At 37.3% G+C, this 20,163-nt stretch overlaps 1 protein-coding gene and 1 pseudogene across 3 annotated transcripts; one reads left to right on the forward strand and one right to left on the reverse strand.

The window, feature by feature from the left end:
* Nucleotides 1-1,513: 1,513 nt before the first annotated feature.
* Nucleotides 1,514-8,706, forward strand: GER (R-linalool synthase, chloroplastic-like). 3 transcript variants are annotated; one of them, XM_010659061.2, is made up of 8 exons: nucleotides 1,514-1,884; nucleotides 5,891-6,086; nucleotides 6,179-6,443; nucleotides 6,675-7,047; nucleotides 7,163-7,381; nucleotides 7,470-7,608; nucleotides 7,880-8,128; nucleotides 8,220-8,706. In XM_010659061.2, exons 2-8 carry the CDS (start codon nucleotides 5,901-5,903, stop codon nucleotides 8,550-8,552), a joined length of 1,764 nt encoding a protein of 587 aa, XP_010657363.1. In that variant the 5' UTR covers nucleotides 1,514-1,884; nucleotides 5,891-5,900; the 3' UTR covers nucleotides 8,553-8,706.
* A 5,910-nt stretch (nucleotides 8,707-14,616) lies between these two features.
* Nucleotides 14,617-15,367, reverse strand: LOC100255069 (large ribosomal subunit protein uL2-like; annotated as a pseudogene).
* Nucleotides 15,368-20,163: the final 4,796 nt, after the last annotated feature.

Raw genomic sequence — 20,163 nt, forward strand, 5'->3', positions numbered from 1 at the left:
GTCATCAAGGGGAGGGGTCCCTACAGGCATTTTTGTTTTTTCATAATTTTTTTTCAAACACAGATAATTGGTCAAATGTTATTTTTTTAGATATAAGGAAATAGTTTATTCACGAGTCACAGTAATGGACCGTTTTCATTGGCTGCTCATGGTCTGCTGTCCTCGTAGATGAAAGGATATTTTCATATTTTCACAAAATTCTTTTCAAATATATATATATATATATATATATATATATATATAAGGTCAATATTCCTTTTTTAAATCAAGAGAAATAGTTTATGCACATGCAAGGGAAGATCCTAATGTATGGCACGAGGCCCTCGATATAATTCATGACTTGTATTTTTTTTATCTTTTCATAAATTCCTTCAATTATGGGGTGTCCTCTAGATAAATTTTGTGCCCTCCCCATAAGGGATTTTTTATCTTTTCATAAATTCTTTTCAAATCATAAAAAAGTTAATATTTATTGATGTTTTCTCAAAATTGAATAGATGAAACCGTATATTTATCTTTTTTTTTTTTTAAATAGATGATATCGAATTAATTATAAATTCAATTTATGTGATGTCTTATATCGGATAAGAAAAAAATATTCCTAACGCTATATCTGTATAAACTCATTTTCATCTTATAGGCATGTTTAAAATTGTGAAGGTTTTCCTAAACCCAAAATATACGATATCTATACGGTTAGGAGTATATTATAAATAGTATTAGAGTCAATATCTGATCTTGGTGTAAGGATTTGTTTGACCCCATAGAGAATGTTTATCTATTTGGTCCTGTAATCCCGTGAGATACAAGAGGTTGTATTTGCATGAGGGTGTTTGTGATGCTTCACATCTAATAGGAAAAAAAGTTCATAACTTATGAATTTTTTTAATCAAATAAACGTGTTTTAAAGTCGTGATGACCATTTCGGATCTAGAATGGATAATATCTATACAATTAGGTACGAATCGTTACAATTTAATTATAATAGTTGATATCAACATATTATTTTTAATTAAATAAAAAAGTTTAAATATTTAATTTTTTCTATTCCATGAAAAACAAGAAAAACACACACCACTTTACTCTTTTTTTTTTTCTCCAACACAGTTTTAAAGCTGAAAAGATAATTCTAAATTTGAAAGTCGTGGGCCTCATTGCTACTTTTAAAAAAATGGTACAGTGGTGTAGACCCCCATATGGGGCTCGGGTTTTGTCATACCCCAACAATTCTTTCTTATCAGGTGGAGGCCTCTCAATGAGCCACTTGTCAACTCGTGGATGGCTGCTGGGAATCAGAGTAATGGATGGGAGATGCAATCAGGGAGCGACACCTGTCAAGGGAATATTCTGAGGAGCGGGTCTGTTATGCAAAGGCTGCAGGCCTTTAGTGGGAAGGGGGCATTGCCAGCTGCAGGAAGGTGGTCTGGGCTGCCGTTGGGTGATATTTTTGGAGGGCGTTAGAGGTATTTTTTTTAGGCGAGGGGTGCTTTTCTGCCGGAGGGGGGGGGGGGGGGGGGAGAAGAGTTTTTTTTTGGGAGAGCACATTTCTAGAGCGGAAGGGAACCTGAGAGAGGTGAGGAGTGATAGCAGAGAGCTTTGGGAAAGAGGAGGTGATGCTTTTCCGGGGGAGCTGCAGAGGAGGATAGTAGAGCTTGAGAGTTGAGGGAGGGAAGCTAAGAAAAACAGAGCATGTTTCTGGAGAGAGGGTGCTGATTTTGCAGTGAGCAGGCTGCTAAGGAAGAGGAGGTTTTAGCTTAGGGAAGGTGAGAGAAGGGAGATTCTGGAGAAGCAGCGGAGAGATACCTGAGAGAGAAGGGAGATTCTGGAGGAGGACTTAAGGCGCTTAGAGCTGAACAGAGCCTCACTGGAAAAGGGTTCACTCAGGTATGAACGCAACAGGTTTATTGTTTGATTTTGGATCCTTGCTATCCCTCTGTATATCTTGTTGATGTTTGGATATTTGTTGATTTGCTTTGGGGTGGATGACAAGGCCACTTTTTGTTAGTTGATATATAATCTTGAACTCATGTTTGCTATTTTTAATCTTAAGATGCCTCGCCTCTATTGTGAAAACACGCATAGTTGCATGTGAGGTAGTCTTTCTCACCTAAATAGTTGGCTCATTGACGACCTGTGAAGTGAAGCCCCTTTTGAAGATATTTTTACCTATTTTCTTTCATGCTCTGCCTCCATGGTTTCTTCTCTGAAGTGGTTACATTCTCATTTTTTTGGATCTTGTTCTATGCATGGACTGTGAGTGAGAGAGAGGGTTTGGGTTTAGCTGTGAACTCTCGCAAGTATGCTTGTTCACGAGACTCATATGTCACGAAAGAGCAAAGTTGGTCACAAGAGCTTTCAAACGATTCAACAACTTTGGCTTTATCAGTGATAGCTATAATCCTAAAGGTCCGGATCCACAGCCAGAAAACGAAGTCCTAGTGAAATCAGACAAGAAAATGATGAAGGATGAAATGAAACAATACAGAATTTGTGAAATTGTTCCCAATGGCTCAGTTTTTAGTGGTCCTCTTATTGGATTTTAAATCCTTCTACAACAAGGATGATGGATTGGCTACTACCAGAAATCAGAAAATGCTTCAGTTATCAGATTTAAGCAGTTGGGGAAGGCGTCTGGCCATAAACCTCGTGTGCATGTGGGTTCTGTTCGCATGGCCACCCTTGTTTGATAAAGAGAGAGCATAGGTGGAGACATGGTTTTCAGAATGGCTCCATTGGCTGGACTACCCGACGGGAAGCCGGGAGTAGGGGACGTTCTGTGTCGTTTGCTGAGGGAAAGATTTCCTATTTTTGATAAAGTCAGAGATGCCCTCTATGCTGAAATTGAGACACCACATTGATTGCTATTTGACATGAGTTAAATCAAACAAAAGCTGCCACTTCTTCACCTCCCTTCCACATGTATTAGTTGCAATTTACGTGGCCACTTCTTCTCACCACCTTTTATAACCGTCCATACCCCTGAACAAGCCCCAAATATCCTTCATACCCATTCTTTTCATACCCACTGATCATCTCTCTATACTCACATCAAACCCCTCATTCCACACCCCACCATACTCGTCCTTCATACCCATTCTTTTCATACCCACTGACCATCTCTCTATACTCATATCTAACCCATTTCCCATCACTATTTATACCCATTAAATCTTTCACGTCCCTACTCATATTTCCACCATGCCCATACTTATTAGATGCCCACCATAATCCTATTCACATTCATCCCTCTCCCACATCCACTCGTCTTACCCATCTTCTTCCATCCAATTTTATTCACTACATGCAGCCAATGTGAATTTTGTTGATTTGGCGGGAAATGGTGGGTGCTTCAAGTCTCAACCTCTCAATTGGATGAACCCTGTTCCATGGATGACTTCCCCACCTGGTGGACCACTGGTTGAAGCCCTGTGCCTGGGCATAGCAAGTACAGTGAAACCACCTTTCCAATGCAGCATCAGTTCATGGTGGCAGCAGCAGTATCACCACCACTAGCAGCAGTAGCAGGAGCTCCTGTGGAGATGGCAGCCAAGGGCTTATTTTGATTAATTGAAAAAGGGGGTTTAGACTTCTCTACCGTTAGGTTGGACCAGAAGCATTTGGCCAAGGGTTCGCGTCAATCAAAACAAAATGGTACTCCTGCTGCTCCAAAAGAAGCTGTCATTTTCACCACCCTAGCCGTCATTGTGCACCACTCTAGTTGGATTGGAAATGAGCATTCCTTCGTCCTTGTAGCATCTCCTTTCCTGTTCAAATTCCCTTATTCATACCCATATTGCACTCTATCCCCTCTATCCCCATGCATGTCATCATTCTTCCTAACCTCCGCCCACTCACTTCTTTTATTTTAAGCATAAATAAACCCTTTCCTAAAGCTATCCTCCAGACGGGAATCCCTAAAAAAGGCCTTATTTTCCTTTGCCACACTCAGTTCTCACAGGGATGGAGGTTTATCTTGCGCTCAGTGGGGCCCATGTGTTTTGCCGCTTTGACCATTAGAAATGGTAAAATTCCATTAACAGTGAAAGAAACGGGTTTGATTTTATAGGCGCATGAGGGTTTCCCTCTGCTTTCTCCATGCATTCAGCCATGAACCAGAAGTTTAATTTGAAGGATTTCCTAGTCGCCTCAAGCTATCGAAGTGGTCAACATGATTGACGCATTTAGGCTCCAGAAGAAATCGTTATTTGACAAGAAGCAGTGCGTCACTTACATGAAGACATGCCTCAAATTGCTGACATCTGAGTTCACTGGGGAGAGTATCCGAGTTTCTGAGACTTACCTAGCTGAGTATTGATGCCGAAACGGAGATATGGTTTAGTAGAAGCTGCCTGTTCAGTTTTTGCTACTCTCGAAGAGGAGGTTGCAGAAGAGTTGACATCACATGTAGCAATCATTCTACAACACCTTCTATGTGCTTTTGGGAGATATCAGAAAAGGAATCTTCGAATCTTATATGATGCTATGGGCACTAATTGCTGGTGGCAGTGATGCCAAGGAAGTGGTAACTTCAGCTCCATCATATTTTCAAGTTACTGAGTACCCCAGAAAAAGAATCGATGCCTAGTTCACAAGGTTCCTCATTCGCTTGGTCGCCTTTGGGTACTTTTGATCAGTTCTCACCCATCTCCAGTTTCAATACACTCATTACCTTGCGGTATTTTCCAGCTCCATTGGAGTTTCAGAAGAGGCATGCATCTGGCAACCGAGGTGTCCCCAAGTTCAGAATTCTACTATTGCATGAGTTGCATGGTCACTTTTAACGTGCAATTGTGGTGACCGCGTACCTTTTATTTTCATTTCATCATCCTTATTTTAAAATAAACCGTCAAATTCCAATTTTCAAATGGTTTCTTAATTTCTAAATTCTTCAAATAATTTTGACTTTTTTTTTTTAGTTCTCATCCTTAGTTTATTTTTAGGACCTAAAAATCCTATTTTCAATAAAATTTGGCCGTCATTTTCTTTTTGACGAGCCACTTTCGAATTTTTCATGATTTTAAAATATTTTAAAATAAACATGAATTCAATTTTGTAATTCCAATTAATGTAACTTATGAAATCAATTCATGCAAAAATAGAAATGGGCTTTGGTGGGGGCCCAACATATGAGATTTTATGATTGATGGATTGATTGGTTAATTCGGTTGCCATACATGATTTATTCTGCTCTATGATATGCATGTGACTATTCTTCAATTGTGCACTAATCCCACTTCTTGATAGCGCATTGAAGATCGTTGCCCAGGTACGCATCTGTTCTTATTCTGATCTTGCTATACGCATGTTTTGATACTCATATGTGCATGATTGATTTGAGTATTTACTGATTTCCTCATCATTGCCACACTAGCTTCATTTTATTAGTAGAGACCCGACTTTAGGGACTTAAAGGGGTGCTACGATCCATACTGTACCTTCCCGATAAGTAACCTGACCCCCGAACCCGATCCGGTTTTTCACAAACCACATTTTCCAAAATATGGAGTCACACTTAGGGTTTTTATTTCTTATTTTGTTTACCCTTTCAAAAATAAAACAAAAATAAGTGGCGACTCCAAGTCATTTTTCAAACAATAAATAAAATCAATTTTCGAATAAAATAAAAATCGAGCTCGCCATCGAGTGGGAAATGCATCGAGCAATCGAAATGCGGGGTCCACAAGTGGTCAAAAAATTCTTTTAAAAATAAAAATCGGTTAAAAAGCAACTAAATAATTTCAGAAATTGTGACATCCATGCGTGTGGTTGAGCAGCTAGCCCTCTAACTACCTATATGGCTATATATAAAGTCTTCTTATATGCCATGTAAAAGCACTACGAGAAAGCCGGAGTTGCTTATTATAATAGAAATGGCTTCGAATATGAGCAGGTTCGTTACCATGCCTTCACATGTGCTGCCATCTTCCTTTGTCGCTCCTTCACTTCAAGTCTCATCGTCTCCTTGTTCATGGCGGACGCGCCCCTCCCCTTGCACCAGCTGCCATTTATCGCCATCATCATCGTCAAAGCCACTGCTTGGAAGCCATGATTATTCTTTGCTCAAGTCCTTAACTCGATCTCCACATGTAGTGATTTCGCTCTTAAAAAATTAGAAAGCACGTCATTGAATCTGTTCAGATATTTAACTAAGTGTTGTGGGGTTTTTGGTTGCTGTTAGGTGGTGAATTCTGAAGCTGATAGCAGCACCAGAAGGATGAAAGAAGTGAAGGAAAGAACCCGGGAGGCATTCTATAGAGCTTGGGATTCAAGGGCTGCTATGGAGATGGTAGACACAGTTGAGAGGCTAGGTCTATCATACCATTTTGAAGACGAGATAAAAGCACTACTGCAAAGGTTCTGCGACTGGAATTCCAGTGAAGATCTCTTCACCACTTCCCTTCGTTTCCGGTTGCTTCGCCAAAATGGATTCCCAACTCATTCTGGTAAACACTCTCTCCATCTCCATTTTCAGTTCTTCACATTTCTATGCCTTGTTTTTGTTTGCTTATTTTCAAATAACATCACAGAAAATTACAGATCATATATCTACTGGAGAGAAGCATCTGCATCTGTCAACTGTTTTCCTTTGATTATATAAAATGATCTCCCTTTTCTTATGATTTTATTTCTTCAAGGGCTATATATATAGAAATGTTTCTTGTTCTGAGCCTCAGATGTTTTTGGCAAGTTCATGGATAAGAATGGAAAATTCAAGGAAAGCTTGACTGAAGACATATGGGGTATGCTGAGTTTACATGAGGCATCTCACTTGGGGGCCAAAAATGAAGAAGTATTAGCAGAAGCCAAGGAGTTCACAAGGATTCACCTCATACAGTCTATGCCGCACATGGAACCCCATTTTAGCAGCCATGTCGGCCGGGCACTCGAGCTTCCCAGGCACTTGAGGATGGCGAGGTTGGAGGTTAGAAACTATATAGGCGAATATAGCAGGGAAAGCAACCCGAACTTAGCTCTTCTAGAGCTAGCAAAATTGGATTTCGACATGGTTCAATCACTGCACCAGAAAGAGTTGGCTGAGATAGTAAGGTAAATTTTTAATTTTCAACCTTAATTTATTATAATTTGAGATAATAGAAAACTGATTTCACCTAAGATTAATTTCATTTCTTGACTAAGGCCATCCATGTTCAATTCTATAAAGGTGGTGGAAACAGTTGGGTCTTGTTGATAAGCTTGATTTTGCTCGAGACCGGCCGATGGAGTGCTTCTTATGGACAGTGGGGATATTTCCAGATCCCAGGCATTCAAGCTGCCGCATCGAATTAACCAAGGCCATTGCTATCTTACTAGTTATTGATGATATTTACGACTCTTATGGATCTTTGGACGAGCTTGCTCTCTTCACTGATGCAGTAAAAAGGTTTAGTATTTTCTTACTTCTGTGCATTTTTTCGGTTTTATCCATTACATGCATGATCAATAACATGAAGGCAGATTTGGACATGTAGATGGGATCTTGGTGCAATGGATCAGCTCCCTGAGTACATGAAGATATGTTACATGGCATTGTACAACACTACTAATGACATTGCATACAGGATCTTGAAGGAGCATCGATGGAGCGTCATAGAAGACCTAAAACGAACGGTGATCGATTATAATGTCTTACATTATATATATATATATAAACATTTTTAAGTCATGAAGACTCTTTAAATTTAAAGTAGTCTATATCTAGGTGGTTGGGATGGGGCTATTATCAATATTTACCATAGAAGGTGTCCGTCTTGGATTTCCAGGGGGAGTAATTATGGGGTGGGATTGTGGTCCAGATGTTTGTTGTGGATCCCATGTGATTGAACACGAAGGAAACCAGAAATTAATGCCTGACACAGAAATATTAATTTTGTTGCTGCAGTGGATGGACATCTTTGGAGCTTTCCTAGCTGAAGCCCATTGTTTCAAAGGTGGCCATGTACCCTCACTAGAAGAGTATCTAAATAATGCAGTTACCACTGGAGGCACATACATGGCCTTGGTGCATGCCTTTTTTCTTATGGGGCAAGGTGTTACTAGGGAAAATATGGCCATGTTGAAGCCCTATCCCAACATCTTCTCCTGTTCAGGGAAAATTCTTCGGCTATGGGATGACTTGGGAACTGCAAGGGTAGGTCACTAAAACCTTAACTTTGAAAGAATAGTACTAGCAAATCAAAGCTCTGATATCATATTATATATGAAATGAATGGCTGAATTAGGAGGAGCAAGAACGAGGAGATAACGCGTCGAGTATAGAATGCTACAAGCGAGAGCGAGAGCGAGAGATGGATACTGTGTTGGATGATGAAGCCTGCAGGAAACACATAAGGCAGATGATCCAGAGCTTGTGGGTAGAGCTCAATGGGGAGCTGGTTGCTTCGTCTGCATTGCCTCTTTCAATCATCAAAGCTGCCTTTAACCTCTCAAGAACTGCACAAGTCATTTACCAGCATGGAGATGATAACAAGACTTCTAGTGTTGAAGATCATGTACAAGCATTGCTCTTTAGGCCTGTTTCCTCTAATGGGCATGCTCAAATTACCATGCATTAGCCTTGGATTGTCTTTAGGGTTCATGAAGATCTCATTTGTAATTCATTTGTAGAAGTGCTTTCTAAATACTTCAAAGTGCTTTTCCTATAAAAATGAGGTATTTAGAGAAGCTTTAAAAATCTTTTTCAAAATTTAATAAATACCGTGAAGTAAATTTTGGACTTGCACCTAACAAAATGATTCTTCTAAAAATCACATGTGGCCTTCTAAAAGTGATTTTACAATAGTAACTTTTGCTTCCATATCACCTTTTTGGGATTAATTGTCAATGTTAAGTAATTAATTTTTTTTAAAAAAAATAATATGATCTTACTTTATTTTAGTTTATATATCTATATTCCATTTCTTGCACTTATCTAGTTTTTAGCCGATTGTTATTTAATAAGATTTAGGGGGCAAGAATAGTTTTTAGTTAATAAATAAAAATTGTATGTTTGATATTGGCATGTTTGGTTCAATAATATCTATATTTAAGAATAAAAATAGCGTTATGCTGAAATTGAAAATTTTCAAATTTTATTTTTATTAATATAAACTTAAATAATAACTTCATCTAGTTTTTTTAGAATTCATTTGAAAGAAGCACTTTTGATTTAAAAAATGTTTTTGAAAAAAATTAAATGTTTAGTAAAATTTAAGAAACACTTTTAAAAATATGAAAAAACACTTCTAGTATTAAAAAATCAATTGTAGTGTTTTTTTTAAAAAATAATTTAATATGTAATTCTTCTAAAAACATTTTCAAAGAATGTAGTTTCACTAAAAATACTTCGAATAAAAATCCTATCAAATGCACGGTTAGTATTATCCCAATATCTTATTATATATACCTCTTATTGGTTGTAAAAAAAAGTGAAAATAAAAAATAAAAAGGAATATTTTTTAAATTTAATAAATTATTTGTTTATATTTCTTTAAATTTATTTTTTTTTTTTTATTTTATATAGAGATTAAATAATTTAAAATTTAAAAATATTTAATTAATTTTAATTATATGTTTTTTTATATTTTAAAAAATAGAAACTAGTAATAGTTTCAATCTAATAGAAAACGACTTCTATCTTAACTTGATATAAAAATAAGGACTTATTTTATACTTTGAAAAATTATTTTTAAAAGTTTTAAAAATTTTGGATACCTTAGCTTTTTTTAAATAATGTTTAAATGTCATTACCTATTTAGAACCTGTTTGGCAATAGTTTTAGGAAGCGTTTATGATATTTCTAATAGTTGAGAATTTTTATCATTCAAGTATTAAGAAGACTAAAAACGATTTCTTAAAATCATTTTTAAACATATTGATATTGTATTTTATAAGTTTTTGCATTTTGTTTTAAAAAATTGAAAACAAAAACCCTACCCAAAACAAAAATAGAAAGCAAAAACCCTAACCCGAACCACACCAATTATAAGTTATGAAATGTCTTTATCTTTAGGTTCGTGCAGCATTGAATAGTCCAAAAAAAGGGAAACTTGTGTTTTGATGGGGCCATTTGGGAAATATATGGTTTTCGGAACCCAACTTTATGAAATTTGAAAACCAACTTTTAATGTGGAAAGTTATATATTTTTCATGCACTCTGAGACGGTTACATATTTTGTGCTGAAATTGCCTACCGTGTCTAGTGCTTTTCCAAAATTATCCTTTTTGTTCATTTTTTTTGTCCTCTCGTACCACCATCTACCTCTCCCTCTCTCCCTAGTGAAACCGACTGGCACTTTGCCGATGTCATCACCGACCGCCACTACCCTCTTCTCTCTACTTCTTTACACTCTACACAAATCTCCACCATTCTCCCCACCTACTCTCTATATGTCTCCAATATTCAAAGCCCACATGGAATCCAAGTGTTTTTGGGTACTTAGACAATGTTGAATGCCATCCAAAACCATTCAGGGGTTTACGTTTCTTCTAGGATTTCTTGATTTTGTTTTTTCAGGTTTTTTCAACTATGGCCTTTTCTGGGTTTTGGGTTTGGTTGTAGTTGTGTTTTTATAGGGAGAAATGTGACTTATACTGATGATGGTGGCTGCCATTTCTGAAGCAGCTTCGACCAACCCACCAAACCTCAAGGCCTCCTCTCACACCCATGATACCCATATTCGGAATCCAACTAGAGCTCTACTTTTGCCTTCTGAGAAGGATAATGGCCTCGTTCCTAAATGACCCAAATCGAGATAGGTTTCTTCTAGATACATGTCCCTATCTCCCTCCACCTCCGCTTCTGTGCCCAAACGCTACTTTTCGCCTCTTATCAATCGCTCCAAGAATTCCATCGCCTCATCAACACCATTGTCGGTGGTGTTGGCGATGTTGACCACTACCAGCGACCCATTGGTCTTGCTGTTTCTCATTAGCGGCAAAATCAGGCGACACTTTGTCGGCTTCATCACCGGCCATCGCTCATAGTTCTCTTCGACCAACAACCTTCCCCTCTCTCCCTTTCCCTTCCCTCTTTCTCTCTCTTGGTGATGTCGAAAGGGAAGGAAAGAGAGAGAAAAAGGGAAGGGAAAGGGAAAGAGAGGGAGATTGCCGATCGGAGGGAGATGTGAGTGGAGGCCGGTGATTACGCTGGCAAAGTGTCGGCTGGTTTCACTGGGAAGGGAGGGAGAGGCGGATGGTGTGTATGGGAGAAAAAAAAAACAAAAAGGATAATTTTGGAAAATCACTAGACTCGGGGGCAATCTCGGCACTAAATATGTAGCCAGCTCAGAGTGCATGAAAAATATATAACTTTCTACATTAAAAATTGATTTTTCAGATTTCATAAAGTTGGGTTCCAAAAACCATATATTTCCCAAATGGTCCCATCAAAACACAAGTTTCTCTAAAAAAAAAGTAAAGTTGTTGTTACTGATTGCTGACAAGAAAGGGTTTAGAGTCGATCATGCAACATTGAATAGTCCAAAAAATGTAAAGCTGTTGCTATTGATTGGTTCCAAGAAAGGTCCATGAAATGAGTCTCAAGCTTTTGTTAATCTTATCTCCGATGGTTACTAATCGTTGACAAGAAAGGAGTCTAAGGCTTCTGTTCAGAAGGGAGGGAGATCTGTTTTTTTCCTCACAAACAAGAACTTCATTCTTAGCTAGAAATGCATATCAAACACCAGGGGAAATTTGTGGAATATTTCTTGCCCTGAAATTTGAATAGAAAATGAGTAGGGGAAACTTGAAATTAAAAAATATTCTATTCATGAGTTACATGCTCTTCCAAGACCAAATTTCCATACCTAAAAAATTTCATGTGAAATATTCTATTCATGCTCTACCAAAACCAAATTCCTGTACCTCAAAAGTTTTCACGTGAATGTACCATAAAATCCAAAAGACCCTCATGCCTAAAGTTAGATAATAATTGGGCCCACAAGGTTTTTTAAAATGATCAAATCTATCCTTAACAATCTGAAAAAAAAAAAACAAAAAATCAATCTATGCTCAATTTCTATAAAAACTTGTTTTTTTTTTATTTATACAAACATATATTGGTATAATATAAATACATTACACTTGTAATGCAAATATAGTAATATTACGATATATTACGAGAAAATATAATTTTAAAGTTTTAAAATTTCTCACGAAAATAGCTAGTTGTGGGTTAGTTGTTATATCCCTATCATAATAATGACATTTTGTTTGCATCTACCACTATTTTGGAATTATGATATTAGGTTCTTTACAAAAATCATCATCATCGTTCTTTACAAAAATCATGTCTCATGAGCACATGCTCTATAAAAATCATGTCTCCTGAGTACATGCTCTATAAAAATCATGTCTCATGAGTACATGCTCTATAAAAATCATGTCTCATGAGTACATGCTCTACCAAAACCAAAATTTTAAAGTTTCACATGGATGCGCAATAAAGTCCAAACAACACTGGGCCTACAGTTAGATAATAATTGTGGGTGAAATGTATGAGAATTATTGAATAGGGTGGATTGGAGTGAAAATGAATTGGAAGGGTTATCCGACTTGATAAGTCCTCTAAAAGAGTAGATAATAATTGTGAGTGAAATGTATGAGAATTATCAAATAAGGTGGACCAGAGTGAAAATGATTAGGAAGGGTCATCCAATTTGATAAGTCCTTTGAAATGGTAGATAATAATTATGAAAATTCTTCCAAAATCCAATTTTAAATTTTTATTTTTATTTTTGCCAAACTATCCTTAACAACCCACCCAAAAAAAAAAACAAAAAACAAAAAATAATAGTCTTTGCGAGTTGTAGTCTATGTGTATTAAGGAAGAAAAAAAACAAAGGGGAAAATTACTTCGATTGAGTCTCAAATCTATGAACTTCAATTTCTAATTTTTTTTTTGGTGAATGTAAGAAGAAATCTAATAATGTATAAATAGACATCTATATAAAAACCTTTTTTTTTTATAAAAAAAAATACATAGGTATAATACAAATATATTACACTTACAATACAAATACAATAATTTTGAAAATTTAAAATCTCTTACGAAATTGGGTAGTTATGGGTTAATTTGCTATATCCTTAGCATGAACATGACCTTTTTATTAAATTTGTCCTAGTATTTTGGAATTATGATTTTAAATTCTCTTTAGAAATCATGATTCATGACTACATGCTTTACCAAAACCGATTTTTCATATCTTAAAGTTTCAAGTGAATTCACAATAAAGCCCAAACGACACCCATGCCTAAAGTTAGATAATAATTATGAGTAAAACGTGGGAAAATTATCAAATAGGGTGTGGAGTGAAGTGAAAATGACTTGAAAGAGTCACCTAATTTGATAAGTCCTTTGAAAGGTGAGAAGAAATTGTGAAAATTCCTCCAAAGGTCTTTTTTTTTTTTAATTGTTAAAATTACCCTTAACAAAACCCCCAACACCCCTCTTCCCCCTCCCCACTTAAAAAAACAAAAACAAACAAACAAACAAACAAACAAAACAAAACAAAACAAAACAAAACAAAAAGAGCATTCTTCATCTTTATGAGTTGTTGCCTATGTGTATTAAGGAAGAAAAAAACAAAGGGGAAAATTTCTTTAGATGAGTCTCATGTTCGTGAATTTCAATTTCTCCAAAAAGCTTCTTGTTGTTATTGTTGTTGTTGTTGTTTTTTTTAGTTCATAGGTATAATACAAATATACTACACTTACAATACAAATGTAGTAAAATTATGATAAAATATAATTTTGAAAATTTAAATTTTCTTATGAAACTAGGGAATTGTGGGTTAGTTTAATATATCCCTAACATGACCATGACCTTTTTTTTATTATAGATGTCACTATTTTGGAATTATAATCTTATCATTTTTTATGATGGTTTAAATCCATGTTTTTAATGTATTTTATAAGATCATTGCTAACTTTGTATATGTTTTTTTACCTTTGTTTGACACATGTTGCATCGAAATACATGTTACAATATGATATCTTCAAGTGCTTCATTTGTTGTTAATATGCTAATACTATTGTTATTTCTTTAAATGGGCATCCCTCGAAAGATTTGGTGATAGTAACACCTACAAAAAGCCACAAGAGATTATTGAAAGAAGAATGTATGCAATGAATGAAGATGACAAAAATATTTTAACAAAAATTGAGTTAATGTAGAAAGTAATTTTAATTGGATAATTTATCTTACTTTTGGTTATATGTTTCAAAATTAATTAGTCAAATACTTTAATCATGTCTATCATGTTTTGAACCATATTTATAATGTTTTGTCTTTATAGTTGGATGTATTTGTATTTGGAACTATTTTTGCACTTTTGAACATTATTTTTGTAATACATGTTTGTGTTAGATTTTTAATGATAATATTTTAAGATATTTTTTTGGTATTCATATCACATTTACAACAAAAAATCATTAAAAACATTATGACACATTACAACATGTTCAAACATAGTGGTTTTATGATTGAATGAAGTCCAATTTATTTTGTTCCACAAGCTATATATGAAGTAGTTAAATGACAATAGTAGTTTAACAAATATGAGTCAATTAAAAACAAAAAGTAAAAATTGATTTGTCATGTCAAAATGAGAAATGATATGTATTTGCAATTTGAATATATCTTAACACCACACTTAAGTTATAATTTTAGAAAATCGAAATATTTCATGCATACAATTGAACTTGTATGGACTTCTCGACAATGATCGTGGCATGAAAACTTCAATTGGGCAATCTTCACTTTCATGTTTAGAAATCGATTATCAACTTTCTTTAAGCAAAAAGAAAAAAAATGATTATATAAACACATAAAATGATTAAAAATAAAACACTAGATATAAAAATTATTTTTAAAACGGGTTAAAAACATTTTAGATTTCTAAAATGATATTTATTTCATAAAAATCATTAACAATTTTCAAAAATAATTTTTCAAAGTTACTAAACATGCCCACCATGTTGCACACAATGGTCACCCACATGGTGCTCAACGTTGCACACAACGGCACCCTTGGGGATGGATCTAAGCGGCAGAACATTGCCAACAACGAGATTGGCCTTCTTGCCATAGTAGACGAACTGGTCGGTGTACATGCCCTCGACGGCGACGAACAACTCTTTCTGATGCTTGTACCGGAAGGGATGGCGGAAGGAAACTTGAGTGAGTGGGGCACCACGACTAGGATCGTGGATGATCTCAGTGACCACACCCTTGAGGTAGTCGTTTCACTCGCTGAAGTCTAGGCTCCAGAACCTCGCTGGACCTTGCGGTGGTGGGTGTGGGACTTGAATATGGATCCGACACCTTTACGCTGGGCGCGAATGACCCGACCCATATTGGTGAAGGTTTCTGGTTCTAGTTTAGCACTAGGGTTAGGGTTTTGGAAACGACGGAAATCAGTGAGGGAGATGAGAGGTTTATATGGTGTGTAACTTATTACATAAATGGGTATAGATTTGAACTTTATTACCAAATTGACCTCATTTTCATTTTTAGGGTTTGAAATTGGATTCTACGATTTTACCACAATGTCCTTTCGAAAAAACTTGTCCGCTTTGAGGCGAGCTAGGCCTGGCCCTTGAGCCCCTTAGATAGTGATGGGGCCTGGGCCGGGCCATGGCTGCAAATTTGGGCTGCCTTTTTAGCGGTGATACACTTAAGCTTCAACATCAACTGCATAGTGTATGATTACTACTCAAAAAGTGCTATTTCATAGCTTGTAATTAACTCTTTTAAACACTTTTGAGTAGTAGTTATTGCCTTTTAACCCAATTAACATGTTAAGGACCCTTGCAATCATTTCTAATCAAATTGTGTAAGTTTTGGTGTTTTTGTTAGTAATTTGATCACCAAAACAATCCAAGATTGAGGAGAGTTATTTGGAATCCATGGCAAAGCAATGAAGAGCTCAAATTCATGAAGAACCAAGCTTTGGAGCCCCATATCCCTTTGCCATAGTCGTTCAAAGTATGCAAGGAGAGAAGCAAGGAGAAAGGAAAAACAGAGTGAAGAAAACAGAGGAAAGCCAGCTGCAGTCTTCTTTTGCACTTTTGGAGCACTTCCCGAAGTCCATTTTCTACATTCTATATACCATTTCAAATCTCAGGAAGTCAAGAATCCAATGCTTCAAACGGTGCGCGATTTGGAGTTGAAACGAAGGAGTTACAGCCATTGCAAGCAGATCACTCCAAAGTGTTGCGAAATCAGCCTTTTGTTGCGAGAATTTCGCAGCCTTTTTGTACAGTGCTATGGAATTCCTCCTGAAGCTACCCGATACATGCCGCAAGCTGGAACGCTGAGAACCTCAAGGTGGAAGCCAATTTCGCAGCCCTGCGAGTTTAACTTGTTGTTGCGAAGTGATTTCGCAGCCCTCTTGAGTGTCTGCGAAATCTCGCAGACACCATTTTCACCTGCGAAATGGTCCTTAGTGCTTCCCGATATTTTCCACCGACTCTTTTGGATATTTTTCTTCAGATATTTTTGTCTAAATTTCCATTTTCTCCTTGTATTCAGCCACTCATGTAATTCCTTAGCTAGGAAGTGTCCAAGGAAGGGTAAATTACCTTCCTATATAAACTCTCTTGCATCCACTGTAAAAAGACGCTCGGGGAAGTATGTAATATAGATATCATATATAGAATCAGAGAACATAGCACTTGCTCTGTTTTTCATATATATTCTTGTCTTCTCTTTCATTTTCATTTTCTAGCCAACCAAACTCTGAGGATTTTTCCACAGATGATGAGAGGCTAGGCTCTTTGTCTCTTGGAGTAAGGTAACCGGGTAAGTTTCCACATGCATAATTTGGAAGTTTTGTTGTTTTAGTTTTTAATGAAGAGAAAGTGTAACCCGTTAATGGTTTTTATCTTTTTAGTTAACTTAAAACGCCTTTAAATCACCTGGGCCAACACTTGGTAAGGCAAGTGATCTCCATCCATGGAGATGCACTAGTTTACCCCTTGCGAGCCTTTGGGAGGTGACTTGAAGGTAGGATTTTCTAGAATAGCCAACACTTGGTAAGCTTTTGGACTCCAAGGAGACATCCATTAGTTATCTCTTGCGAGCTTTTGAAGGGAAGTCCAAGGTTAAAGATCACCTTGAATGGCAAGTGCTAGGTGAGAGGTATGAGCCATTGCAAGATGCATCAGTGAGAGGGATTTAGTGTTTGAACCCATTAATGGGAAGCATCTGTACAACACCGGTTGGAGAAGGAACTATATGTTAATTCTCTAATGCGAGGAAAAGAAACAAGTGACCGGAACTCCCTTTTTGTATGAGGAATCTGAGCCTAGTGATCTAAACTCCAAGAAACATTTTTCTTTATAAGTAAAATCGGTTACTATTTTTGGTTAGTTTAAATCTAAACCTTTTTCATTCAAACATCTTTATATTTTCTTTTAAAGCTAACCTTGAAATGAAAAGGCACCAATTCAACTTTGAATTAATATCATTTGTGAAGTGAAAACCCATCCCAGTGAACGATCCTAGAGCCACTATGCTATAGTAGCTTTGTCTTTGCTACCCTAGTATATGGTGTAATAGGTTATAAATTTTGTTGATTACTCCCTCAATCAAGGAGCACCAGCTGGACACGAATCAGCTGAGACACCAATTGGGCACGAATCAAATGGCGCCGTTGCCGGGGATCGAACCTCGAATCAAATGGTGCCATTGCCACTGCCGCTGCTAGGGACGAATCAAATGGCGCCGTTGCCGGGGATCGAACCCCAAATCAGATGGTGCCATTGCCACTGCCGCTGCTAGGGACGAATCAAATGGCGCCGTTGCCGGGGATGGTGCCACTTTACAGTGATATCACCTTTCTAGAGTACTTGTGATCTTCATCACAAGTTTGGTGACTTTTCTTTTCCTTTTGCTAACTCTTTTTATTTCTTTAATGTTCATATTTTAGTATACCTTTTATTTAGTTTTTAGTTTACCTTAATTTTCTTTCTTAGAATCATTTTTCTTTTGTTTTCTTTTGTGTTCTCTGTTTTTAATTCACAAGTTGCTAGTTGTGCATGCCATATTGAATACCATAGCAGAGGAAGCCATGAACTTCATGAGTTATGTGGCTGAAGTCTCAAGAGAATGGGGTGAACAAAATGCTAGAGATATGGGAAGAATGACGTCTCAACCTAAAGCTAAGGGTGAGATGTATATTTTGAATGATGGTATGAACATGAAGGCAGAGATTGAAGCTATGGAAAGGAGATTGGAAAAGCTAGAAATGACGAATATGCAACCAGTGCAAGCCATTTCTCAGACACCATTGCAAGCTATGCCTTGTGCCATTTGTCTATCTTATGAGCACTTAGTGGATGAGTGTCCTATCATTCCATCCGAGAGGGAAATGTTTGGTGATTGCAACACCTACAATTCCAATTGGAGGGACCATCCAAATTTCTCTTGGAAACCACAGCCACCTCAGTATCAGCAACCTGCTCAAGCACCACAGCAAGCCTCAAACCTTGAACAAGCTATGGTGAATCTTTGCAAGGTCGTGGGAGATTTTGTTGGAAAGCAAGAAGCCACCAATGCTCGAGTCAATCAAAGAATTGATAGAATGGAGAGTATGTTGAATAAAAGGATGGATGAAATGCAAAATGATCTATCTCAGAAGTTAGATATTCTCCAAGATTCAATCTCAAGGTTAGCCAACCTCAACACAGTGCAAGAGAAAGAAAAATCTCCTTCTCAACCTTATCAAAATTCCATGAGTATCCATGAAATGGAGGCTAAGGAGGGAGAACCTTCACAAAAGAGGGAAGCCAAAGTGATCACTCTGAGGAGTGGTAAAGAGGTTGATCTGCCCACATGCAAGCTAGAGCATAAGGTAGAGAGTGAAACAGAGAAAGAAAAGAGGGAGGAAATCAAAGGAAAGAAAAAGGGGAAAAGCATAGAGAAAGATGGCTATGATGTTAATGTACAAAAAGAATCACAGAGGATAGTCATCAAGGAAGAATTGATGAAAAAACACATGCCTCCACCTTTTCTCCAAGCTTTGTATGGCAAGATCATACAGAGAAAGTCTCAAGCCAGAGATGCAAACTTCATATGGGATCCGGGCAAGCTAAATCAGGATCAAATTTTTTGATAGACTTAGTCTTTTTAAAGACTAGCTAGTCCATATCCTTTTGTTTTGTTTTTTTAGTTGTTTTAATTTTGATTTCAATGCTTTAATTTTGATTTCAATGCTTTAATTCTGTTTGTTTTGATGTAATATAGGTTTTTGGATGATCAAAATCAAGAGGAATTGCAAAGAAATTGAAGAAAAAAAATCGGAGCAAAATCGGAGCAAAATCGGAGTCAAACGGAGCGAAAACAGGGGAGAAACAGGGGAAAAACATGGGTCTGCGAGATTTCGCAGCCTCTGCGAAATCGGCATTTTGTTGCCAAACCATTCCGCAACACTGTAGAAGTCTCTGTGAGGGCATTTCGCAGCTGCGAAACCAAATTTGGCACACGAGTGCCACTTCGCAGCACAGGAGCCCTCATTTCGCAGTTGCGAAAGCGGCTGCGAACCACCAAAGCATGAAATCCTCCATTTCGCAGGGAAAGCTCCATTTGGCAGGGTGTTTGGCAGCTGCGAAGCCGATTTTGGCACACGAGTGCCATTTCGCAGCACAGTGAACCTCATTTCGCAGCTGCGAAAATGGCTGCGAAACCAAAAAAAAAAAATTTCATTTTTTTTGGCAGCCAAAGTCCCATTCCGCAGAGGATTTCGCGGCTGCGAAAGCAATTTTGGCACACGAGTGCCACTTCGCAGCACAGGAGCATCCGTTTCGCAGCTGCGAAACGCATTGCGAAGTGGTAAAGCCTGATTTCGCACCAAAAGTCCCATTTCGCAGGGTATTTCACAATTGCGAAGGCGGTTTTGGCACACGAGTGCCATTTCGCAGCACAGTGACCCTCATTTCGCAGCTGCAAAACGGCTGCGAAGTCCCAAAATGTGAAAAATCCCAATTTCACAGCCGTACCCCCATTTCGGCAATTGTTGGACACATTTCGATCACTTCCGGAAGTTCAAATTATGCATGCAATATCTCATTTGAAAGCTTGGGAAGTCATGAGTCTACAGCTTCAAACGGTGCTTGATTTGGATTTGAAACGGAAAAGTTATGGCCGTTTGAAGATGACTGTGCAAACCATGAGCGGAAATGTCG

The sequence above is a fragment of the Vitis vinifera genome, chromosome 12, assembly GCF_030704535.1.
Source record: "Vitis vinifera cultivar Pinot Noir 40024 chromosome 12, ASM3070453v1".
NCBI classification, from domain to species: Eukaryota; Viridiplantae; Streptophyta; class Magnoliopsida; order Vitales; family Vitaceae; genus Vitis; species Vitis vinifera.

Bases quoted from the DNA above. Each gene is read 5' to 3' on its own strand.
- GER (XM_010659061.2), top strand. From the start codon at position 5,901: ATGCCTTCACATGTGCTGCCATCTTCCTTTGTCGCTCCTTCACTTCAA. The intron at 7,382-7,469 runs GTTTAGTATTTT...TTGGACATGTAG, and splicing joins TTCACTGATGCAGTAAAAAG to ATGGGATCTTGGTGCAATGG. The intron at 7,609-7,879 runs GTGATCGATTAT...TTGTTGCTGCAG, and splicing joins TAGAAGACCTAAAACGAACG to TGGATGGACATCTTTGGAGC.